The 16413-nt window shown below is 41.1% G+C and overlaps 1 protein-coding gene across 4 annotated transcripts in view; it reads left to right on the top strand.

Moving 5' to 3' along the window:
• The window catches only part of SYN1 (synapsin I), a 185284-nt gene that overhangs the window by 74158 nt on the left and 94713 nt on the right, over window positions 1-16413 (top strand). For all 4 annotated transcript variants that reach the window (XM_089675158.1, XM_089675157.1, XM_089675161.1 and 1 more), the window contains exons 4-5: window positions 6670-6826; window positions 12030-12119. In XM_089675158.1, the coding sequence (XP_089531284.1) occupies window positions 6670-6826; window positions 12030-12119 (247 nt within the window). The remainder of the gene's footprint in view (window positions 1-6669; window positions 6827-12029; window positions 12120-16413) is intronic.

Genomic DNA, 16413 nt, shown 5'->3' with positions numbered 1-16413 from the left:
TTTTGAGTAGCAATTGTATATCCTATTTAATTTTTTTAATTTACTTTTTTTCCTATGAAAGTAGATATCGTTAAAACTGAACTCCAGGCATAAAGCTAAATACATTGTGAAAATAAATATGTATGAGCTGTTTTAAGTGCCAAAGGAATTGCGATGTTCACATAGCCCTGGGAATTATATTGTTTTGCCAGACAGCATGTGGATCGAGGGGCCCTTTTCCCTAACTGCATGGAGAAACCAGTATGACACAGCCCTACTATGTAATTTCCAGTATTTGCATGATGTCGCCATTCATTGCGTGGTTGGACACCCTGTCTTGGCCAGAGGCCAACCTGTTACACCAGGCCCCACAGCAGAAGAATAACATCCTTTTTCCTGCCAGTGCCACCTGTCCTGGCACTGACTACAAAGCTATTTCATGGAAAATAGCATACCATTTTCCTCCACTAGTTCTTTAACACAAGTTACACTTTACGCTTGAGTCTTCATCCCAAAGGCATGGTGGGAAACTGCTGTATAATTCGCAAGGTCGAATACATTTGTAGTCCAGACCCAGTCCATAGGCGGGTATTGATACACAGGAACTGGGGGTTCCTGCTGCTAGAAGGGTAGGCCATACAGTCACCAATCCACCCCTTTGTCAGAATCTTCATCACCACCATTAAATCTCCCAAACTGGCCGCTTCTCCTGCTTCTTAGAAAATGTACATATCAGCAGAACCTTCTGTCCCCATACACTGTAGGATTTCACTCATTAGTTATTTTCCATAATCAGGCCAGAGGATTCATTTAACTAGCAGCTCAGTTTACCGAGTAGAGGTACGCAATACAAATTCTTCCACACGGTTCCATTCAATATTCACAAGCAGTGCAACAATCATTAGCTACATAGCATTCCCCTTTGATATATGGCAGAAACTTTAGTGTTATGCTGTGGTGTCCATACCTTTAACTTGTGCCAGCTTACTGAACAAGTAGTTCACTAACAGTCCTGCTTCGGGGTCCTGACAAGAGTTGACACCCTTCATTGTGGTACTACATCTCTCCTTGTATGGTACCTCTGCTTTCCATGGCCAATCCCTGAAAAAGAGCACCAGAGTCCCACTCCCTTACGCCTAAATACCCCAACCATGGGAACCCAAAGAGGCCTAAAAGCAGACACGTCGCAGCAAGATAACCCCAACAATACCAGCAGCAACCTACAATACAGTGCAACATGAATGCAATTGGTGCCTTTCTACAAGCATAACCATATCAGTGACCAGATTTATCACTACTCTGGTTAAACAATACAGCTTGGTGACTTCCCTTCCCCCAGTTTGTGATAGGACCATGAAGGAGCAGCAAACTGATGAGCTGCCACCCTTTGATCACTCTGTTCTCTCCTTATGACAGAATGTTCTGTGTCCATTTATGTTCATGCAGCACCCCGGACTGACTGTTAGTATTAGAGTTCTGCCCTTACATCGGAGTACCAAAAACAACATTTACTGTAGCTGTATTTAGAAATACATTTAACAGTTTTTTAATCAGTACACAACTACATTAATCCCTGGCTGGAATTCTGCTTTACATCCTTATTTGAATAAACTGTAGATGCATGACATTACCTAAGTGGTTAGCATTAGGATGTCTATTTGAATCCCAACCATGACACTACTTGCTTGGAGTTTGCATGTTCTGCCTGCATGGGTTTCCTCTGAGTACTCCGGTTTCCTCCCACACTCCATAGACATGCTGGTAGGTTAATTGACTCCTGTCTAAATGCTCCCTATTATGTGTATGTATGAATGTGAGTTATGGACCTTAGATTGTAAGCTCCTTGAAGGCAGGGATTGGTGTGAATTGTACAATATATATGTTAAGCTCTGCATAAATTGACAGCGCTATATACAGTCAGGTCCATAAATATTGGGACATCGACACAATTCTAACCTAACATTTTTGGCTCTATACACCACCACAATGGATTTGAAATGAAACGAACAAGATGTGCTTTAACTGCAGACTGTCTTTAATTTGAGGGTATTTACATCCAAATCAGGTGAACAGTGTAGGAATTACAACAGTTTGCATATGTGCCTCCCACTTGTTAAGGGACCAAAAGTAATGGGACAATTGGCTTCTCAGCTGTTCCATGGCCAGGTGTGTGTTATTCCCTCATTATCCCAATTACAATGAGCAGATAAAAGGTCCAGAGTTCATTTCAAGTGTGCTATTTGCATTTGGAATCTGTTGCTGTCAACTCCCAGGATGAGATCCAAAGAGCTGTCACTATCAGTGAAGCAAGCCATCATTAGGCTGAAAAAACAAAAAAAAAACCATTAGAAAGATTGCAAAAACATTAGGCGTGTCCAAAACAACTGTTTGGAACATTCTTAAAAAGAAGGAACGCACCGGTGTGCTCAGCAACACCAAAAGACCCGGAAGACCATGGAAAACAACTGTGGTGGATGACCGAAGAATTCTTTCCTTGGTGAAGAAAACACCCTTCACAACATTTGGCCAGATCAAGAACACTCTCCAGGGGGTAGGTGTATGTGTGTCAAAGTCAACAATCAAGAGAAGACTTCACCAGAGTGAATACAGAGGGTTCACCACAAGATGTAAACCATTGGTGAGCCTCAAAAACAGGAAGTCCAGATTAGAGTTTGCCAAACGACATCTAAAAAAGCCTTCACAGTTCTGGAACAACATCCTATGGACAGATGAGACCAAGATCAACTTGTACCAGAGTGATGGGAAGAGAAGAGTACTGAGAAGGAAAGGAACTGCTCATGATCCTAAGCATACCACCTCATCAGTGAAGCATGGTGGTGGTAGTGTCATGGCGTGGGCATGTATGGCTGCCAATGGAACTGGTTCTCTTGTATTTATTGATGATCTGACTGCTGACAAAAGCAGCAGGATGAATTCTGAAGTGTTTCTGGCAATATTATCTGCTCATATTCAGCCAAATGCTTCAGAACCCATTGGACGCCGCTTCACAGTGCAGATGGGCAATGACCCAAAGCATACTGCAAAAGCAACCAAAGAGTTTTTAAGGGAAAGAAGTGGAATGTTATGCAATGGCCAAGTCTATCACCTGACCTGAATCCGATTGAGCATGCATTTCACTTGCTGAAGACAAAACTGAAGGGAAAATGCCCCAAGAACAAGCAGGAACTGAAGACAGATGCAGTAGAGGCCTGGCAGAGCATCACCAGGGATGAAACCCAGCATCTGGTGATGTCTATGCGTTCCAGACTTCAGGATGTAATTGACTGCAAAGGATTTGCAACCAAGTATTAAAAATGGAAAGTTTGATTTATAATTATTATTCTGTCCCATTACTTTTGGTCCCTTAACAAGTGGGAGGTACATATGCAAACGGTTGTAATTCCTACACCGTTCACCTGATTTGGATGTAAATACCCTCAAATTAAAGCTGACAGTCTGCAGTTAAAGCACATCTTGTTCGTTTTATTTCAAATCCATTGTGGTGGTGTATAGAGCCAAAAATGTTAGAATTGTGTCGATGTCCCAATATTTATGGACTTGACTGTAAGTACCTATAATAAATAGATGCAGGAAGATGCTATTACTCCAACAAATTGTATGGAGACCATTTTGATTTGAAGTCACTCGCAGGGATCTGCCAATACGTTTCTTTGTACTTTTGTAATATGTACATTTATAAACTCAGCTTTCAACCTTTCCATTAACCATAAAAAGAGATCTGTGTCTTCACTTTGCATATACTGAATAGAAGTGAAAGGTGCACATGTACCTTTTTAGAACACTGTCATTTTAAGGATGGATAGATATTGCAGTTGTGTAAGAGATGTTCTGTGACAGATCACAGTCAGGCAAGTCACTAAGAACAAACACAACTGTATATTTTCAGCCTAAACCCAGCATGCACAATTGCAGTCCAGGTTTAGCTAACAAGTGCCCTGTATACATATCATTAGTATAATATGCACATATTCACATGGTAAAAACACATTGGGATGAAGGAATGCCAACATAATTTGGCTCTGCATGTTGCTGAAATATGTTGAATGCTCTAATAATTGCTCCTATGGATGTCAGTGTTGCTGCTTTATTGTGTTGGTGGCTCACTGTGCCTCCCCGTGGAGAATTTATAGTACTACCATAATATAACTACTCATTTATGTCTCATGGTGGTGCAGGGTTTAGAATATGTTTAATGAGCAAATTGCTGTAATAATATATAATGTGTGTGTCTGGACTGTATGACCCTTAGCTTGCCAAAGATTTCAAAACAAACGCAGCCTCATTTAAGTCTTTGCATTGCCATTAGAAGTCAAACAAATTCAAACCTTTCCATGCAAAACGACTGGTAAAAATAAAAATTTCAATTTAATTGGTTTTGTGAGGCAATGTAGAATTTTTTTGCAGCCACTTAGATAAATGAAACATGAAAACTTTAATTTCAATAATACTATACTGTCGGAATCAGTATTATATACAAAAATAAAGATTTGGGGCTTTCCTTAACAGAAGATAACTAGGATTCTGATAATAAGGTAAGACAGCTGACTCTCTGTTTAGTAATCCTATTGAAGGATATCCCAGACCTGTCTATAAGTTGTTAAAGCTCTCTATACTCTCTATATAGACTCTCTATATAGACCTGTCTATAAGTTGTTAAAACTCTCTATACTCTCCATATAGACTCTCTGTATAGACCTGTCTATAAGTTGTTAAAACTCTCTATACTTTCTATATAGACCTGTCTATAATTTGTTAAAACTCTCAATTGCCAGTATTGCATACTATATATTGTACTACAAATACATCTAAAGCCAAATTGCTTTTTTTTTAGTTCTGAATAGAGTATGAAATGGTTAAAACCCCTGTCAGGTTTTTGTGTTTGCTCTATGTGTCCCACTAGGAAGAAATAATTCCTTCTATGTAGACACAAAGAGAAAATGCCTGGAAACCCCTCCAAAGTAAGGAGTTTTCCTCTTTTAGACAGTTGCTTTCAGGACAGGTATCAGCACTGGAAGATTTTCCCTCTGTTCCTGTTCTGGTGACATCTTAAAATTTGGGGTTTTTCCTCATTTTCAGTCCAGGTGACAATGGTTAACAGGACAAATATAAATGGTGAATGTCCTCAACAGGGGCACAGAAAGCAGTAAAAGGTTCACGAGTAGGAAAGTGCTCCCCCATTACTGTTAAAGGTAATCTTCCTGTGCAAATTCTTGCAGCCTTGTATCCCTGAGATTAACATTAAAGAAGTATGGACTTATGAAAAGACAAATATTCACACTTACCGCTAATGTCCCACTCTGAATCTAACATCAAGAATTGAACAACCACATGACCGCTGATTGCTCAGTTCTCAGTCTGCTCCAGGTGGAGAGCAGTCACTCTCTGCTCTGATCCTCCAGCACTCACTGAACTGGAGTGGAGGCTGGGAAGGGGACTGGCTCCGGCTCTCAGCTGCATGTAGAAAAGTGGAGCAAGCTGTTAATCAGGCAGCGGGGTGGATCCTGACCATATTGTCGGGATCCTTCCCAGGCCTGGCTCAGTTCTGCCCCATCAGCTAATGGGCAATATCCAACTATAGGCTGACTCTGGGTCAAAAGAGTGCAAAATTAAATGTACTCCCATGACCCACAAGAGAAGTATGGCTAAAAAAGCTTTGGCCATACTTCTCTTTTATACAGTAAACTGAGAGGGTAAAGTGTTTCTGTGACATCTGTGCTGCAACAGACTCCCTTCATGATTCTCTGATGTGGCTCAGTTCAAGTGGGCTTTTACTAGTGCATTATTGTATACTTTAGTTGTCTAGTTAATTGGGGTCTTACGTACCCATTGCACCTTATTTCTTCTGATTTTCATGCTGTCATTGCGGTTGTGCTGCAGCCCACCCCAGTTCCTCTTTTTTGTGATTTGGGAACCCCTGCTTGTAATACAGAATAGCTATTTCCAAACAAACCCCCTACAGGCTCCCTTGCTTGTCTCTCTGATACAGAAAGCCTGATGTAATAAAAAAAATAAGCATTAAGAATTTTCATCAGCAAACAGATTTAAAACTTGCCTTGAAAGATTGAATCTGAAGCAGGAAGCAGAGAGATCTGAATTAAGGAAATCTAGTTGTCCGAGAAATACATTGAAAATACTAGTTATCTAGCTGGCATTCTGATCCATTAGCTTCAGTATGTTCTGGGTCACAGATCTAAAGCAAGTGTGCAAAGGAGCAGAAGAGAAAGTTATAGAAAAGTTGGAATGTCTAATCTGCATACTTGCTCAGGAGCAGGAGCTGAAAAATTGAAATAAGTGGGTGAAAATGACAGTTGAGTACCTTTTACAAAAGGAGAGGCCAGCTACGGAAGCCTTCATGTATCTGTATGAGAGGTTTCCTTTAACATAGTATAGGCTTCAGGAAGTTCACTCTGAGTGACCCTGTGAGGTGATCTCTGGATTGTGGCTACAAAATGAAACGATACATGGATTAAGATAAATTGAGTGCATATTCTTACAGTTGCAGTGTTCACTGAATAGCATTATTAGCTCATTAATTAGTTTTTCTCATTGCTTGAAATTGCCCTTTAAAAAAGAACACTGTGAATTTTTCTTTCAATTTAATTAATCTCACTGGGTCAAATTTAGAAAATTATTATACAGTAAGAACTAATCTGATATCCATCTTCACAGATCACTGAAACCAGACTTTGTCCTGATTCGTCAGCATGCCTTCAGCATGGCTCGCAATGGAGATTTCCGCAGCTTGGTGATTGGGCTACAATATGCAGGAGTGCCAAGCATCAATTCTCTACATTCCGTATACAACTTCTGTGACAAGCCATGGGTGGTAAGTGTCAACAGCAGATTAAAATACCAAAATAATGTATTTATGAGCAGTCAAAACTAATGTTTCAGTTTTCATAGTTGGTGGGAAGGTTAAGCATACACAAAGCATTTTATATGTTTTGTGGCTTCCATTTGTGAGATATTCCCATGGTAATTCTCAGGCTGAACCAACAGATATTGCAAGGAAGCCATCACGATAGTAATATGGCAGCTGCCATTGATGAATGGTTTTTGAAGGGTTTGCTCTGGGGTTGTTATTCTCATACTGCAAAGTGAAACAAAAAGAAAGCGCACCAATCATTTTTGCAGGTTTCAGGATCAGTTGATCCTCGACATCCAAGGTTGATCCATGGACCGCACTGTGAGGAAAAAACTGGGGCAGGCCTGCAATGTGACCTGCGAGAACTGGGCTCTGCTGGGGTGCTCTCCTTGTAACATGAATTAGCCACAGAGTGCTCTACCTGTCAAGGGACAAGTGAATCTGTCTGGTGTCCCCCTAACACTCCTTAGTGAGTTTGCTCACCAAGAGGTCAAAGGCTGTCTGGATGGGGCTTTTTCCCTTGAATCCTGCCTGGCACTTCTCAGCTGATCTACCTTGCAAGGGCTGTTTGTCATCTCCCAGATTGCTGCTGTGGTAAATCAAGGCTTTGCCCTTTTGTTGAGGAAGCCTGGTATGGTAATTGCTACTGCGCTCCAATTCATCTGTGCAGAGGCTATCACCAGAGCCATGGTCACCACAGTTTAGGGCATGGGCCAAACAACGCTGCTCTGTTTTAAAATTTGGTGCTCAGTATAGGCTTTTCTGATTTTGCATGGGCCTCTTTCTTGTTGCCACAATGCATATGTACATGCCAATTCCTAGGGCACACATCAGCATCAACTCAGCCTTCCTGCCATCTCCCTAGCCACACCATCGCTACAATCCTTAAGGTTGTTCATACATGGGATCCCTGCCACCTTACATTGATGAGGTCAAAGACTGCATATAGCTCTCCCTGCTCCATCAACAATTTGTGAATATTGATTGTGGAAAATCCCTCACTTGCATACTTTAGTATGGCAGATCATAATTGTAAGGGCAATAGTCAAGTGGGCCATGTCAGCCTTGCATCCACTAGTAGCTCCCAGGTGGCTTGCAATGTTTTTCCCAAGAGACATGAATTTGATAGCTCAATCCACTGTTCCCTATTTCAGTCACAACACTCCTTGGACTCCCTTTAACTCCTTCAGGAGTGGTTCCCTCCTCTGTTTTGTCCAGAGAAGAATTCTCAGCAGCTTTGTGAGAGCCTATGGGGAAATTTTCAGCTATGTCAGCTGCTATGAATGCAGGGGCTGCAAACATGATCCCAAGCCCTTTGCTCTAGAGTCCATCTCTGATTTCCCTATGGCTTCAGCCACTTCTGCACAGTTAGCTGAGGATGATGAGGAATGTATCCTATTGCTATTAGATGACTTGGTGCATGAGGAGGCTTAGTCTGCTGACATAACTCCTAAACTTAAGGATACCATTTTGGGTCTGGAGCCTCAGCTGTCTCTAACGTTACCAGCCTTAGTTCTCTTAAGAGTCCCCAGCCTGTTAAAACTATCCCAGTGACAAATTTTCACTCCTCCCAAACACTTTCTCCAGGAATATCCTATTAAAAATGAGTTCCTTAAAAGCATATCTATCTTTAGTGAACTGATCATTTTCTTTCTTAACAAAACTCTGACTATTCCTGTGGAGGACATAATGGTCTTTAAAGATCCTGTGCATAAAAGGATAGAAGCCCTTTCCAAGACTTTATTCTCTCTTGTGGGCCTTGCACTGCAACCTGCCATTGTGGCCGTGCCCATCTGCTGGATCGTGGGTGTCTGGTCCAAGGATATATCCAGGGATCCTAGTTCTATCATTATGGATCCTTCAGTCCTCGAACAACTGGAGCTCATGCCTCTGCCCTGCTATGCGCACAGTCTTTTGGATATTGCGCTCCTACTTTCCAGAATGGATTTTTTTTCTATCAGTGCACATGCGGAGGACCCTTTTATGGAAATGTGAGCATCAGTGCTTATTCCATATGGCCTTCGATAGGGAGTGCAAACTTTATCAAGGACATCAAAGAGGGAATGAGCATCCTTTTTGTTCTAGCACAAGTCTTCTTCGCAACTAGGGGATGCCTTCACTTATCAGTGTGGGGATGTCTGTTGGTTTTTTCATCCACCTTATCCCAGGACATTCTAGATGTTTGGGTCCAAAATATGGTATTCACATGCTAAAAGCTAGATTTTTAAATGCTCCATGTTATGAAACATACCAACTTCCCTGCAAAGACTAGCAGACCTTCACAATAGTCTGGTGTAGCTCCTTTGTCAAGGGGAGCCAGAAAAGGAATGATTCAAGGGTTTCTTCTCAAACCTGTTCTCTGTTTCCAAAGCAAAAGAAGGCATTTTCCCCTTACTGGATCTAAAAATTCTCAACACCTTCCTGTGGGTGCAAAAATTTCACATGAAATGTACAAGGTCAGCCATGGCTTCCCTCTATCCAATAGATGTATATCAACTAGGAAGAGTGCTACTGATAAAAGGCCACAAGATGTTACTGGACCAAACAATGTTCCACAGGCGTAACCAAGGTCTTGTCAGAAAAGCAAACTTATAATCCAAGTAAAGGAGATAGTTTATTAAGCCAAAAATTGACATACAAATAAAACAGGCTTATGGAAAATGAAGGATGTTGCAATATAACTCAAAAACCATGCTGGTGACTGAGATAAAGAAGATGTTGCATACCAGCTCCCATAGGAATGATTGGAGGTCACATGGTGCGCCTGGACGTCACTTCCGGTGCATGGACTAAGAACACCGCTGTATGCCTCTATGCTTGACAACACTGCAGCTTATCCACAGCATTATCACAGCATCAACATCTCTGTGTACATCACTTTGTCCTTCCTAGTGACCTCCAATCATTCCTATGGGAACCGGTATGCAGCATCTTCTTTACCGCTGCCACCAGCATGGTTTATGAGTTATATTGCAACATCCTTCATTTTCTATAAGCCTGTTTTATTTGTATGCCAATTTTTGTACCTCAGTAATGGCTTATGTCAAGCATCAGATAGGAACAGGAAGACTCACAGGTCAAAGAGAAGCCCACCGGAATCTGGCTTGAGTGGTATGTTGGTTAAGCTATTCCGATCTGCAGGAAAGCGGTGACATACAGATTTGTTTTCATGCCAGTTATTGAATGCATTATGTGAGTAGAAATTGTTATTTTTAAATATAATAAAAAGGAGGAGATGTGGAGAGATTGCCTTCTGTGATATACCAACGTGCATGTCTAGACTTCCTATAATTTGGAGGTTGATTCTTAAGGTGAACAGACTCACATTTATTCACAAGCTGGTGTAGGAAGGAGTTTATCACGGTTTTTACAAACAGACGTGTCACCACACAGTGCACTGTTTATTGAAGATTAAGGACTTTTGTATGCAGGTTTGAGGTTTGTTTCACCGATGTATTATTGATTCAATATTTATTAAAATTTCTAGTAACTTATTTATTCTTTTAAAAATGCCTTTTGTAACAAACTTACTTACTTTTAGGATTATTTAGGGTATTAGCGCTGCACTATATTTGATATACTTATACAGGACAAATTAGGTGTTGTTTGAGATCAGTGCCGCTTATAGATTATTTTCATTACATTTGGTGATCTGTCTAAATTTCTTGCCAGACTCATAAACATTTACACCTTTCTGAGGACCTTAGAGAGCTCCATTGGCATGCTGACTTGACATGTGTAGCACTACCCCCGAAGGAGCTGCTGGAAATTGCCCAGGTTCTTTCCCCAGTAAATTGCCCTGCAGCCAGGCAAACACAATCATAGTCACTATTTGGATCAAAAACCACTCTAAGGGTGTTCTCTTTGTTGTTTTTTATTTTGGAATAACTGGGATAGGGTTGACGTAATTGAGTGGGATACTCCAAAAAGAGAACTGTGTACAGGTTGAGGTCAGTAAACTCCTTTCCGAAAAGCTGAAGCAACATTTATACAGACTCTCAGCAGCCTTCAGGGTGACACTCCCTTAGATTGGCCAGGGCTGTATACATATTCAAACTGCTATTTGCATTGCTGCGCACCTATGTTTCAGAGAATTCTACTGCTTTCTAGAAAATGGAGCCGAAACACTGAACAGACCTAACTAAAAACATGCAGCTGCACTAATTACAATGGACACAAGTAAATTTACCTAAGATATCAATTACAGCCACACTGATTGCAGTGAGACAAGCTACATTTTCCCTAACAAAAATACAGCTCCACTGAACACAGTGTGCCAAAACTAAACCTACCTAATTCTAGCACCTATCTAGTAGGGTGCTACACATGTGTCAGTAGGAAAGAGAACACCAAACCCTAGCTGTCTGAGGTTTGAATAAGACAGGATCCACCTGCACACTCCCTAAGAAGGTTCTAATCATTGGCACCAAATCTGAAACACTGGATTCCAATTCCATGGATTCGATGTAGTGTTAAATGTAGAGCTGTGCTTACTTTTTCCATGGGACAAATCTGCATTTTTGCTAATTTAGATGAAAATGAATACACCGTGTCAATTGTACAGTATGTGTCATTTGTTCAAGTATATTGCCTTTATCATAGGCACACAAGTGTTTATTTACTAAAACTGGAGAGTGCAAAATCTGGTGCAGTTCTGCATAGAAACCAATCAGCTTCCAGGTTTTACTGCCAAAGCTTAAGTGAACAAGCTGAAGTTAGAAGCTGATTGGTTACCATGCATAGCAGCACCAGATTCTTAGTGCACCAGTTTTAGTAAATCTACTCCAATGTGCCTCGAGATTTAATGTTTGCATATTGAAAAATTTGGAAAAGGTCATCAATTTCCATGGGATGTACTTTAGGGTTGCCACCTCGTCCCTTTAAACTCGAACACATATTAATTACAGAGGTTCTGTGACTGATTAAGGTGGTAATTAAACTCACCTAGGGCTTTATCTGCATTACATTAGCCTCAGAACCTGTGTAATTAATATGTGTTCTGTTTTAAAGGGATGATGTGGCAACCCTAGATGTACTTACCTTTTTCACATGACAGTACAGTGTCTGTTTTGATTTCCAGTTAAAGATGAATGTTTTTGTATTTTTGTGAAAGATCCTGTTTATAGCATAAACATTCTTACCGTGTTTTCTGTTAATATTTCAGTTTTCCCAACTAGTGCGCCTGCACAAGAAGCTGGGTCCAGAGGAATTCCCTCTAATAGAGCAAACATTTTACCCTAACCATAAAGAGATGGTGAGTGATAGATGATGGAAATATGTCTAAAACCCACCACAATGTTTGACTTTACCTAGGGGAGTTAGTTCCAGTTTGTACCTGTTCGTTTGAGGGTCTTATCCTGTACTGACCTCAGACTACAGCCGCATACATTGTATGCTATCAGGTTTTGTCTGCCCCCCTCTTCCAGAAGGATGTTACGCATAATGGAACAAATTCAGAAACCTTGCATGGAAAACCCTTAATCTAAAACAGATGGCTATCTATAGAATTCCTTATTTAGGCACAATTTCACTTTCTGTGTCATTCAGTGAGATATATTTCTTTTCCACTGTATTCCATTAGAGTTTTAGGCATATTCAGTAAAGATAGAGACATAAGACATTGCTTTCCAGGCTTGTGTTCTATTCTTCCACAGATAAGATTACTTACTCTACTAATGTATGTTCAAAAAAGAAAAAGTAGAGGTGTTCAAAGGGTTAACATGAAGCCGAGTTAAAGTGTAATTCAAAGCCAAAAATCTATTTTTCATTTATCTGTTTTGCATCTCGCCTTACTGTATGCAGTTTTCTTAAGAAAATCATTTTTACCAATTTATTGCAAAACGTCTTATTTAAAGATCTTGTCAGTAACAGCAGTTCCTCTTGCAGACTGCCAGTGCTAAGACGTTGTCCTGCAGTTAGCATCAGTGTTGTCAGCCGGCTACAGTTGGCCATTAAGCTGCCTATCTGATAGGCAGCCCAACCACCAACTAAAGGAATATTCACGGCAGGCTGATAATAATGCTGCTAATTGTGAGATGAGAATGCTTAGCTTTGTCAGCCTGCAAGAGAAAATACTGGTATTGGCAGATATTCAGGTAAGACACTTTGCAACAGATTCACAAAAAAGATGATTTGCATAGGAAAACTGTATACAATGAGACATGATGCTAAACCTACTAGAAAATAGACTGTGGGTTTACATACATATTATACATAATAATATAGATACAGTAAAAACATATTGTATTTATTTAAAATACACAAAAATGTAGCTCTTTATTCATTTATACATCATTGAATATCTAATTTTAAACGCAAGTAGAAAAAGTACCTGATCTTAACTTGGTATCAGCCTCTTGCAGTTCATTACAGCAGAACTCAGACTGGGGAAAAGAGAAGCAGCACAAGAAATGCAGTGCCCAAATCAGTAGAGCTGTAGTGTAAGAAGCATGTTGATAAATCAGGTTGACAAAGAGATATGATCAGACTGTGGCCTCTTCTTTCCCTCTGCAATCACAGGCTGGGGGCGGAACAAGACCTGTAAGTGTTACTGAACTGCAGCAGGGAAAAATCAGGTCCTCTGTCCTGCTAGACAAGGCTGTATGGTATAGTAAAGATGTGTAAATAAAGGTATTAAAGCTTCCCTTTATGTATTTCATGTGTCAGTTCAGCTTTCAGGTGAGGAAGGGTTGGGTTTAGGATTACAGAGAGAGTTAGTGTGAAGGTTACAGGAAAGGTCAGTGTGAGGGTTACATGGAGTGTTAGTATGGAGGTTAAAGGGAGTATTACTGTTAGGCTTACAGGGAAGGTTGGTGTAAGAGCTACAGAGGTTAGTATGAGGGTTACATGGAAGGTTGGTGTAAGAGCTACAGAGGTTGTTATGAGGATTACATGGGAAGTTAGTATGAGGGTTACATGGAAGGTTGGTGTAAGAGCTACAGAGGTTGGTATGAGGGTTACATGGGAAGTTAGTATGAGGGTTACATGGAAGGTTGGTGTAAGAGCTACAGAGGTTGGTATGAGGGTTACATGGGAAGTTAGTATGAGGGTTACATGGAAGGTTGGTGTAAGAGCTACAGAGGTTGGTATTAGGGTTACATGGAAGGTTAGTATTAGGGTTACATGGAAGGTTGGTGTAAGAGCTACAGAGGTTGGTATTAGGGTTACATGGAAGGTTAGTATGAGGGTTACATGGAAGGTTGGTGTAAGAGCTACAGAGGTTGGTATGAGGGTTACATGGAAGGTTAGTATTAGGGTTACAGGGAAAGTTAGTGTAAGAGCTACAGAGGTTAGTATGAGGGTTACATGGAAGGTTAGTATTAGGGTTACAGGGAAGGTTAGTGTAAGAGCTACAGAGGTTAGTATGAGGGTTACATGGATGGTTAGTATTAGGGTTACATGGAAGGTTGGTGTAACAGCTACAGAGGTTGGTATGAGGGTTACATGGATGGTTAGTATTAGGGTTACAGGGAAGGCTGGTGTAAGAGCTACAGAGGTTGGTATGAGGGTTACATGGATGGTTAGTATTAGGGTTACAGGGAAGGCTGGTGTAACAGCTACAGAGGTTAGTATGAGAGTTACATGGAAGATTAGTATTAGGGTTACAGGGAAGGTTAGTGTAAGAGCTACAGAGGTTGGTATGAGGGTTACATGGAAGGTTAGTATTAGGGTTACAGGGAAGGTTGGTGTAACAGCTACAGAGGTTGGTATGAGGGTTACATGGAAGGTTAGTATTAGGGTTACATGGAAGGCTGGTGTAAGAGCTACAGAGGTTGGTATGAGGGTTACATGGATGGTTAGTATTAGGGTTACATGGAAGGTTAGTATTAGAGTTACAGGGAAGGTTAGTTGGATTTTGGAGAGGTTTAATGTTATGGTTAAAGGACAGGTTAGTGTCTTTTGAAGATACCAGACAGGCCTGTTAGGTTCAGCAAAGCCAGTAAATTTAAAAACTTGATTGAAAAAAATACAAATCTTTTGACTTGATCTTTTTTTATTTCATATGTAAGTTTAGCTTTCAGGTGAAGAAGGGTTCGTTTTAGGATTACAGGAAAAGTCAGTGTGCCGGTAACAGGGAGATTACTGTGGGGGTTCAGCTAGGGTTGGTGTGAGAGTTACAGGGAAGGTTAGTATGAGGGTTGCAAGGAAAGTTAGTGTTATGGTTACAGGGAAGGTTTGTGAGTGTTTCGGGGAGGGTTAATGTTAGGGATTTGGAGTGTATTGTATGCAGTGTATTACATTGTTAAATGTTTCTTATAGCGGTTACTTCCAGTGTCCTGTAGATGTCTTTTAACCGCCTCCCACCCGCCATATAAGGTAATGACAGGCAGTCGACGGTTCTCTCATTGTGGGAGGACTTCATATGATGTCCTCCCACTCTAACTGCGCATGTGCACCCTCGGGGGTGCACGGCGATCGGTGGTGCGCTGTGTCCCTGGGACACAACGGATCACCGATCACTGTAAAGAGCCAATGACATCGGTTCTGTCATGTGATCAGCTATGTCCAATCACAGCTGATCACATGTAAATAGGTGACAGCTCATGAGGAGAGGAGATCCGGTAATCGGCATTCCTCAGAGAGGACATCTACACTGATCATCAGGGCACTGATGATCAGTGTAGCCCCATCAGTGCCACCTGTCAGTGCCCATCAATGCCACCTGTAAGTGCCCATGAATGCCACATACCAGTGCCCATCAGTTCACATCAATGCCACATATCAGTGCCCATCAGGGCTGCCTTTCAGTGCCTGTCAGTGTCGCCTATCAGTGCCTGTCAGTGCAGCTTATCAGTGCTCGTCAGTGCCGCCTAACAGTTCCAATCAGTGCCGCCTAACAGTTCCAATCAGTGCCGCCTATCAGTGCCCATCAGTGCCGCCTATCAGTGCCATATATGAGTGCTGCCTTTCAGTGCCCATCAGTGATGCCTGTCAATGCCCATCAGTGCCATATATCAGTGCCTCCTCATCAGTGCCGCCTATCAGTGCCCATCACTGCAGCCTCATTAGTGCACTTCAGTGAAGGAGAAAAATTACTTATTTACAAAATTTTATAACAGAAACTAAGAAAAAAAATTTTTTTCAAAATTTTCAGTCTTTTTTAGTTTGTTTAGCAGAAAATAAAAACCCCAGTGGTGATTAAGTAACAGCAAAAGAAAGCTCTATCTGTCTAAAAACAATTATAAAAATGTTGTTTGGGTGCAGTGTTGCATGACCGCGCAATTGTCATTCAAAGTGCGACAGTGCTGACAGCTGAAAATTGGCCTGGGCAGGAAGGGGGTAAAAGTGCCTGGTAGCCAAGTGGTTAATCTGGCCATATGGGGAGTGAACTTTGGCCGCATGCCTTGTCCCTCTCCCCTTTCCTGCCGCTGTCCTCTCCAATCTTGTCTTTTATCCATTAATATTTAAACTTTTTTGTTGCGCGGGAGGGCCAGTTTTTATTTTATACTTTATTTTTTTACTCACACTAAAAAAAATTAGAAACATTTTAAAAAAACATGTCTTCATTTAAGCTGTAAATAACTTTTCGGTGTTTGTACCATAATCTT

The sequence above is a fragment of the Staurois parvus genome, unplaced genomic scaffold (assembly GCF_062004578.1).
Source record: "Staurois parvus isolate SC_StPar_1 unplaced genomic scaffold, SC_StPar_1.0 ptg000154l, whole genome shotgun sequence".
In the NCBI taxonomy this organism is placed as follows: Eukaryota; Metazoa; Chordata; class Amphibia; order Anura; family Ranidae; genus Staurois; species Staurois parvus.
This window is presented reverse-complemented; position numbering and strand designations above follow the sequence as displayed.